The 9,462-nt window shown below is 52.5% G+C and overlaps 1 protein-coding gene across 5 annotated transcripts in view; it reads right to left on the bottom strand.

The window, feature by feature from the left end:
- TMCC2 (transmembrane and coiled-coil domain family 2) overlaps positions 1-9,462 on the bottom strand; it is a 46,362-nt gene that overhangs the window by 11,436 nt on the left and 25,464 nt on the right. For 2 of the 5 annotated variants that reach the window (XM_017880979.1, XM_017880980.1), the window contains exon 3: positions 5,884-6,118. The exons of the other annotated variants lie outside the window; for them this stretch is intronic. In XM_017880979.1, the coding sequence (XP_017736468.1) occupies positions 5,884-6,118 (235 nt within the window). The remainder of the gene's footprint in view (positions 1-5,883; positions 6,119-9,462) is intronic. 5 annotated transcript variants of the gene reach the window in all.

Raw genomic sequence — 9,462 nt, forward strand, 5'->3', positions numbered from 1 at the left:
TTTTTGAGACAGGTTCTCACTGTGGCCTAGGCTGGAGTGCAATGGCATGATCATGGCTCATTGTAGCCTGGACGTCTCAGGCTTAAGCAATCCTCCCACCTCAGCCTCCTAAGTACCTGGGACCACAGGCATGAGTCACCGAGCCCAGACACTAGTAATTTTTTATTTTATTTTTTTGAGACGGAGTCTGGCTCTGTCGCCCAGGCTGGAGTGCGGTGGCCGGATCTCAGCTCACTGCAAGCTCCGCCTCCCAGGTTTACTCCATTCTCCTGCCTCCGCCTCCCAAGTAGCTGGGACTACAGGCGCCCGCCTCGTCGCCCGGCTAGTTTTTTGTATTCTTTAGTAGAGACAGGGTTTCACCGTATTAGCCAGGGTGGTCTCGATCTCCTGACCTTGTGATCCGCCCGTCTCGGCCTCCCAAAGTGCTGGGATTACAGGCTTGAGCCACCGCGCCCGGCCGACCCTAGTAATTTTTAAAAAGGAAGTAAGTGGGCTGCACACAGCTGCTCACACCTGTGGTCCCAGCACTTTTGGAGGCCAAAATGGGAAAATTGCTTGAGCCCAGGAGTTTAAGACTAGCCTGGGCAACACAGCCAGACCTGTCTACAAAAAATAAAAAGACAGCCAGGTGTGGTGCTGTGTGCCTATAGTCCCAGCTACTCAGGAAGCTGAGGCAGGAGGATGGCTTGAGTCCAGGAGTTCGAGGCTGCAGTGGGTTATGAACATACACACCAACGCACTCCAGCCTGGGCAACAGAGTGAGACCCTGCTTCAAAAAAAAAAAAAAAAAAGGAATAAGTGTTGGTGAACATGTGCAGAAATTGGAAGCTTTGTGCAATGTACCTAAAATGGCACAGCTGATGTGGAAAATAGTTTGGGAGTTCCTCAAAAAAATTAACATAGAATTACTTTATGACCCAGCAATTCCACTCCTAGATATTTTCAATTCCCGAAAGAATTGAAAATGAGTATTCAACACTGATTTGTACACAAATGCTCACAGCAGCAATATTCACAATAGCCAAAAGGAGGACATAACTCAGATGTCCATTAACTGATGAATGGGTCAACAAAATGTGGTATGTTTTGTAACGAAATACTATTCGGCCATAAAAGAAACAAAGTGCTGGGGCTGGGTGTAGTGGTTCACTCCTGTAATCCCAGCACTTTGGGAGGCTGAGGCGGGCAGATCACCTGAGGTCGGGAGTTCAAGACCAGCCTGACCAACATGGAGAAACCCCATCTCCACTAAAAACACACAAAAAATTAGCCAGGCATGGTGGTGCATGCCTGTAATCTCAGCTACTCAGGAGGCTGAGGCAGGAGAATTGCTTGAACCTGGGAGGCGGAGGTTGTGGTGAGCCGAGATCGTGCCATTGTACTCCAGCCTGGGCAAGAAGAGCAAAACTCAATCTCAAAAAAAAAAAAAAAGAAACAAAGTGCTGATAATGCTCCAACATGGGTGAACCTCAAAAACATTAGGCTAAGTGAAAGAAACCAGACAAGAAAGGCCATATAATGAATGATTCCATTATATGAAATATCCGGAATAGTTAAATCCACAGAGACAGAAAGCTGATTAGTGTTGCCAGGGGGCTCGGGTGAGCGTGGGGGAAGGAATGGGGAGTGACAGCTTCATGGGTACAGGGTTTCCTTGGGTTTGCTGAAAATGTTTAGGAACTAGATGGAAGTGATGTTTCAACAACTGGGTGTGGATGGCCAGGGTCTTCCACTGGCCTGGGCCGCAGCTGCCACCGTTGTCCCATTACAGAGTGGGTCTGCAGGAGGATCTCTGGGTCCTTCAGCTCACCATGTCAGGTTTAGTAGAGCAGCAGCTCTTCCTGACACATTCCTAATCCCCCTGTCGTGCAGCTGGTTGACTAAAAAGAAGACCAGGACAGATTACTCAACCCCCAGTCACCAGCAGGCAGAAATGCCCAAGGTTCCCCAGCCCAAAGCAGGGCACAGGTGGGCTACACAGGCACCACTGCGCCTCTCTCCAAGCCATCAGAGTCCTGTTTGGTCCATGCCACCCAGCTCTCTATCCATGCCCAGCCACCAGCACCACACCTGGAGTTGTGGCCCCCACGCCATGACCTCCTCACCCGACCCCCTCCTGCCTGAGACAGGCTGGCCACTCCACAGGCACCTGACTCCAGATTAATCCCTGTGAATGGGCTGGGCAAGCTCTAAGAGGAGAACTGTGGAGGGAGAGTCATGCTTCTTCCATGATCCAACCACACCAGAATGCCCTGTGCTCAGGGACCCTACCAGTCAGGGCCATATATCTTGCTCTACACAAAGGCTGGGGGCTAAGAAGTGCTGATGAATGTCTGGATGAGCCACAGCTGGGATGTTCTCTCAAGTGTCCAAGACCCAACTTTCCCTATTCCTCTTCCTGCTCCAGTGAGACCTACCCTCAGCCCATGCACACCTGGGGGCTCCCCTCCACATGGCGTTGGTGGCACTCTGGACTCACCTCCCTGGCCCCTTTCACAACACTAAATTAAGCTGGATTAGGCTCTCTGCCAGATTATAAGGAGCTGCCGGATCACGGCTTCCCAGCCCTGGCTCCCATGGCCTTCCTGGGGCTCCCACCTCCTCCCAGGGCCTGAACTCAGTGTCCTCGTGTCAACCCAGCCCTGGACACGGGACACCGGTGCTTCCTCTCACACACTAGCCCAGCAGCCTGGATCCCTGAGATCCGGGAGGCACACAGTAGACACTGTTGGGACAGAAAGTATCCAGGCTTAAGTGAAACTCTGTGGAGGGAGGGGAAGGGCACTAGCTATGTAAATTGGGAAATGTGAATCATGGTTCTCTTTCTTCATAATGTAAATGCATTAAGCAGTTTTCAAGATGGACCACAGAAACAGCTGCCACTTGCAAGGAACATGTGCTCCATACCTGTGCTCCCAGTTGCACGAGAGATCTGTACCTCTGACCCTCCTCCTTCTGAGGCAGGCAGCCCCTTCCCAGACTCACAAAGAACCCCTATTAGGGTCCCCACAGCAGGCTGACAGGGAGGAAGGAGCCTTCTCGTGTTACCATCTGCTCAGGAGTTGGAAAGACAATATAAGGTCACTCTTAGATGGAAAAAAAAACACACAAAGAAAAAGCTTTGAGGGTTCCTATGCTTCCCTTTAGGAAAGCAGGGCAGCCCAGTCATCCTGACAACGGAATCAGGTGTCAACCTTGGCTGGTCTATGCGTCTAGACAAGCAGGCCGAGGCCCATGCAGAACACCGTTCCTGGGAGCAAGGCCTGGGCTTCCAGTGGGTCAGAGCCCAGCAGGCGAGTGTGGCCCCAGGGCTGGCAGGCCTGGGTGACTCAGCAGAGATGCTTCAATCTGCTGACTGCTGCCCCGTGACTCTGATTTCAGTGGCCCTCTCAGGATAAAGAACGCTCAGATTCCCTTTTTCTCCTCATTCCCAGATGGAAGGGGAGGTCAACCGGACTAGGATGGAGAGGAAAGCCTATGGCCAGCTAAAATCCTTCAACCCGAAGAGGTCATGTGACCTTATAGTAAAGCTGGGAGAGAAGGAACCTGTCATTTCCCGTACCAACCCAACATTCCAGCAAGAGCAGGCTGGAAAAATTATTCCAACCCTTGGTCCTGAAGTCGGAGGCTTCCCCCATTCCATTTTCTCAACTCAGCAGGAATAGCCCCGTGGGGCTGGTGGCTCTCTGCCTTCCTGGTGAGGATATGTGGGCACAGGAAGCTGCTCACTCCAGCTCTGATGTGTCCTCACAGCTGACCCGGGTGCTCCCAGGTGGGCGAAGGGGTGGGGGTGGAGAAAGAGCCTACCTATCGGTTTAATTGGTGCCTGGAAGCCTAAGTGGCTTTTCTCAAGCGGGCAGGCACCACGTGCTTAGATACTGAATGGGGCACATGTAGGGCAGTATGGACCTGAGTCACTTTGCCAGGGGCACAGCGGGGTGACAAAACCCCCGTAGCAAGGCCCCAGCTGCCACATGGGGGATTAGAGGGGCAGAGCATGCCCTCAGTAGCTTTAAAAGGCATCTCACTCTACTACAAGGGGATTTCAGGTGCAAACTACCGAGAGACAGGAAAGTCACTCACTCATCCTTTCAGGCAGCACCTGCTCATCTCCAGGCCACGCAGAGCCAGCTGCCTATTACCAGCTGGCACCAGGCAGAGGCTTCCACCTGCCACCTCCTGTAGCCAGCCAGTTCTTCCTTCTGCCCTGACCCTAAGGGCTACTCTCTTGTCCTGGTGGAGACACCCCTTCTCTTCTAACCCTTGGCTTCTAGCCCCTTCCATTAGGGTCACCCCTCAGTTCTGATGAAAACTACATCCTCCACTCAGCGTCTGCCCTGTGGAGAACAAAGCACTTTTGTCCAGTAAATGTCCTGCACCCTCCTCGTCTCCTCACACCCACAGATCCCAGTTGGGGCCCTGAGCTGCCCTCTCATATTCAAGTCTTCTCCATTCTCCATCCTTTGAATTCCCTAAAAACTCTCAGTCCCCAAACATTTTACTCCTTATGGCCTCCCCCACTGTCTCCCTGGGGTCAGCATTCACTGGACCTTCACAATCCCCATCCCTGTCACTGTTTCTCCATAGACAGAAGTGACCACAACCAGGAACACCCTTCCACTTAATAAGGTGCCTGGGCCCCAGAAGTGCCACATAGCCACAGCTTCTAGAGGCATCTCTGCCAGAGTTCACCTGCCCTCCTGCACAGGGCACCCACACCCAGCCCCAGGGGCTCTCCCAGCATTTGGCAGCCTAAGGCTCTTCCCTTCTCCTACCCACAAACAGTTCTCTATACCTGGAGAGCTCCCTGAGAGACTGGAGTATAAGCAGAGCCCACCTGACTAACTGCAGAACAGGCCTTTCTCCATCCCCCAATTCCACCCCACCCAGTGAAATTCTCTCCTTCCACCCACCAGGGGCCTCACCTGTGTGGGCACTGTTTCCCGAAGCCGTGCTGGCGACGAGGTGCCCGGAGCTCTGAGGCCCCAGCTGTCTGTGGAGTGCGTCAGGCCCCCCGGGTCACAGACCCTGGGCAGCACTGGGCTTGCTCCAGGAAGCCGGGGCCTGCGAGCAGGTGTGCCTGAGCTCCCAGGCTCTGCAGCCGCCATCTCCAGACTGAGGCACAGCCTGGGGATTAGGGGCGGATTGCTCTGGGAGATTTCCCCCTCCCCTGGGGCTCACGGGCTGCTCCTTCCCATCTGGCAGGATCACTGAGCACGGGAGGACCAAGCTCTGATGAGATGCCCCTCCCCAAGTCCAGCTGTTCCACTGTGAGTTATGTGCATAAGGATGCCCAGGTATGACAGACACCAATGCGGAGGGGTGGCGGGGGGGCAAGGGAAGTTGAAAGGGATGTGCACAAGGACACATGACAGGATGCACTTGCATCCTTCAACCACCCAGAAGACAAGCACTCCACCTTGCCCCTCCCATCTCACAGAAATGCCTCCCATGATCAGAAGCTCCTCTCACAAACAGAGCAGTCTCATGGATTTGGAATGGAAGTGAGCCTCCCAGCCAGCCTTCCAGGACAGGGAAGAGCTCTCCAAAGCCAAAAAGACTGGAGCCTGGAGGGGGGCTCCCCAGCAGATCCGAACACAGCCAGCCCCAGCCAGAGTCCTCTCCTCCTCTTCCTGCTGCCCTGGCCGTTGGCTTAATGCACCATCACTTCCAAGGCAGTTTCTCTACTCCAATAACCACCTGGAGGAAGCTGACAGCAGCCAGCCTCACCAGGGAAATTCTTCTGCCCTGAGATCCTGTCCCAGAAATCCAGTCTCTGCCCTGGACACCAATGGCCACTTCTGCACTAGCTTCTGCTTCCCAGTCTCCACCAGCATTGCCCTGGCAAAAACACCCAAGATAAAACACAGATGGCAAACTCACAGCAGTTTCTTCCTCCTTGGACTTCATCTCGACAGTCCCAGCAGGAAATTCTGTGAGTGGCCAGCAGAGGGGGACAGAGGTCCACAGTTGAGGACAATGAGCAGTGAGCTGGGTAAGTGACTGGCCCGCTGAGTCCTGGGGTCTTCTGGATCTCTCTAATGGCAGCTTCCCACAGCAGAACTTTTCAGAAAGACGTAGATTCTGCACCCACTTGAGCCTGGTGAGGGACTCTGGGCTTAAATAATGATGGTCAACACGCGTCACGTTGATTGGGTAGTCCCAAATTCAAGAAGGTGTAAAGAGATAAGGGCCCAGTGCTATCTCTGGGAGCCAGTGCCAGGGCTTGCAGCCAAAATCACCAAGATCAGGAGTCCTCATACCCTGGGCGCATGGAAACTATACAAATATTTGTGGTTGGCTGATGACTTGGGGTTTGTGAGCACAGAAGCCTGGCAAAGCATATTACATAGGTCCCAATTTCTGGGGCCAGCTCTGACCTGTAGGGCCAGGGAACACTTCTGGCAGTTCCCCTACTTCTGTAAACGATCCCCTTCCTATGGTACTGGATCTTGACTTTATATGTTGGCACCAAGCACTGTTCTTGCATAAGGGTTATTTGTAAATAGGTCTTATGCCCCTATTAAATGATAAGGCAGGGATCAGATCTTATGTTCATCTGGACCCTTCGCTGTGCCTAGCATAAGACTGATCCTCCCTCAACACTGACATGGTAGAATGATGAAATGATCTATCTCATTTAGCTGCAATGAAAGGCAGTCTGGCCACTGCAGTTCTGTCTCAGGTAGCAACAAAGACAGCTTGGTCTTCTCATACTCAAGATACCCCTTCTTTTTTTTTTTTTTTTTTTTTTTTACTTTTTGAGACGGAGTTTTGCTCTGTCACCAGGCTGCAGTGCATTGATGCGATCATGGCTCACTGCAACCTCCACCTCCTGGGTTCAACCGATTCTCCTGCCTCAGTCTCCCAAGTAGCTGGGACCACAGGCGCGCGCCACCACGCCCAGCTAATCTTTGTATTTTTAGTAGAGAGACGGCGTTTCACCATGTTGGCCAGGATGGTATCGATCTCTTGACCCCGTGATCCGCCTGCCTTGGCCTCCCAAAGTGCTGGGATTACAGGTGTGAGCCCTGTAAGCCCATGCCCAGCCCAAGCTAAGATTTTTAACTTCTTCTTATTAAGCAGAGGAAAAGGAAGAGAAGGCAGTGGCAGCAGGAGACAGGTGGGGAGGGGCCGAGTGAGCTGAGAGCCCTGGGGTTCACTCTGCATGGTAGGTCTCTCTGTGCTTCCTGGGATCAGGAGGGCTCAGAAGCAACAGAAAGAGTTTCCTGCAAGGCCACGTTGCACCACCAAAATAAACTGGGGATAGCTGCCCCCAACACAGGCACCTCGTAGTTCCCTAATGGGAGGTTTTAGCTCCAATCCAAGAGCGGCTTACCCATCAGCACAATAACTGAACAGCAGGAAAACAGGGGGTCAGGAGGGAACCAATAGTCTGCTAGGAGAAAAGTAGCAAACAGGAACCAGGGGGATGCCTGCCACGCAATTTAGCAGGAGAGCAATGCTTTTCTGAGCCTGCTCTTGTCTTTATACATGAGATGTGTTCCCAAATCTGCCAAGGACGCAGAGCTTCCTGTGGTGGGGGTGGGGAAAGCCCAAAGCATGGTGGCATGGTGGGAAATGCCCTGTAGAGCCCTGGGTGCGAGACTCACTTCCATGCTTTCTGAGTGACCTTGGTTAAGTCACTATAGGCGCTGAGACTGTTTCCACAAATGTGATGGCAGGATGGTGTAAAGAGAGGGGATTAAGGTGAATGTGTCTGGCAGGAAGATGTGCTGGGCTCGCTGGGCACTGGATGAGCCTTTCAGTGGCCCACAGAGTGCTTGGGAGTCAGAAGACCTGGTCTAAATCCTCACCTGCCACTTGCTAGCTATGCAGCGTCCACGTTCTGTCCATGCCACTTCACAACTGCAAGGAGGCAGGAGCAACTACAAAGCAGCAGCCTGGGTGAGGCGGCCTTACGGAGTGAGACCAGTGGCATCAGGAGATGGAGGAGAGGGTGAATAAGCCAAGCCTTGGAGACTCTGTGCAACTGAGTCTCACTTCTCCTAGCTGCAAATGGTACACAGGACCATTATCTCCCAGGACCCTCGTGCAAACGCATGACACTTTCTAAGTTCTATTGAAATCGGTGACTGGTCCTGAAGCTCCCTCACCATGGGCATATGTGCACATGCATACACAAACCACAGTATTCCAGATAGTACCTGGAAGACTTGGTCTGAAACAGAAAAAGTCAAAGAAGTAGCTGCCATCGGGAGCAAAGGTAAGAGAGTGGCAGGCACACCTGGGAAAAGCTGCCAAGGGCACTAAAGCAGCGGGCTCTGAAAGGACACCAGCCGCAAAGCAGCTCTTCTTTTGCAAAGAAAAGGAGCTGTGGAGTAAGCCGCATCCCCTGCACTTCCTGATCAGTCTTGGACACCCCTGGGCTGCCTCCTCTCTGGCCTGGCAGAGGTGGAGGCCACATCTCAGTGACAGAGAGTGGTCACTATCAATTCACAGGATGGGCAGCTGAGCTGTGGTAGGGGGTCTCTGGCTTCAGTTTTTCCACCCATCCAAGTTAAGCCTGAGGCGGGGGTGACAGATGGGCTCTTGACATCTTAGAAGGGTGGACTGGAAGGAAGCCCAGGTCCTGGGCACAGGCTCTTCTCTCTGCACGTCTGGAAGGTCTCAGCCCTTTTACTGGGTTCCCCTTAGTTTAGTTTTTTCTTCTATATCCTTCCTCCTCTTCCCTTAATTTTTACGCCATGCCTCTTCTTTCTTTAGTACTCTTTAAATCTTTAAATCTTAGATTTTTTATTTTCTCTTCCTTTGCCTTGTTGTTATTCTCTCCCTGCTGCCCTTTTAAAATCATCTTATTTTCTTGCTTTTCTTTTAGAGACAGGGTCTCATTCTTTCCCCTAAGCTGGAGTGTAGTGGTGTGATCACGGTTCACTGCAGCCTCAAACTCTGGGGGCTCAAGCGATCCTCTGCCTCAGCTTCCCAAGTAGCTGGGACTACATGTGCATGTCACCACACTCAGCTAGTTATTTTTTTATTATTATTATTTTTTAAGAGAGACAAAGTCTCACTATGTTGCCCAGGCTGGCCTTGAACTTCTGTCCTCAAGTGATCCTCCTGCCTCGGCCTCCCAAATCACTGGGATTACAGGCATGAGCCACTGCACCTAGCCTACTTTTCTTTCTCTTAAAAAAAAAACACAGGCCGGGCGTGGTGGCTCAAGCCTGTAATCCCAGCACTTTGGGAGGCCGAGACGGGCGGATCACAAGGTCAGGAGATCGAGACCATCCTGGCGAACACAGTGAAACCCCGTCTCTACTAAAAATACAAAAAACTAGCCGGGCGAGTGGCGGGCGCCTGTAGTCCCAGCTACTTGGGAGGCTGAGGCAGGAGAATGGCGGGAACCCGGGAGGCGGAGCTTGCAGTGAGCTGAGATCCGGCCACTGCACTCCAGCCTGGGCGACAGAGCAAGACAGACTCCGCCTCAAAAAAAAAAAAAAA

The sequence above is a fragment of the Rhinopithecus bieti genome, unplaced genomic scaffold (assembly GCF_001698545.2).
Source record: "Rhinopithecus bieti isolate Rb0 unplaced genomic scaffold, ASM169854v2 scaffold_12049, whole genome shotgun sequence".
In the NCBI taxonomy this organism is placed as follows: Eukaryota; Metazoa; Chordata; class Mammalia; order Primates; family Cercopithecidae; genus Rhinopithecus; species Rhinopithecus bieti.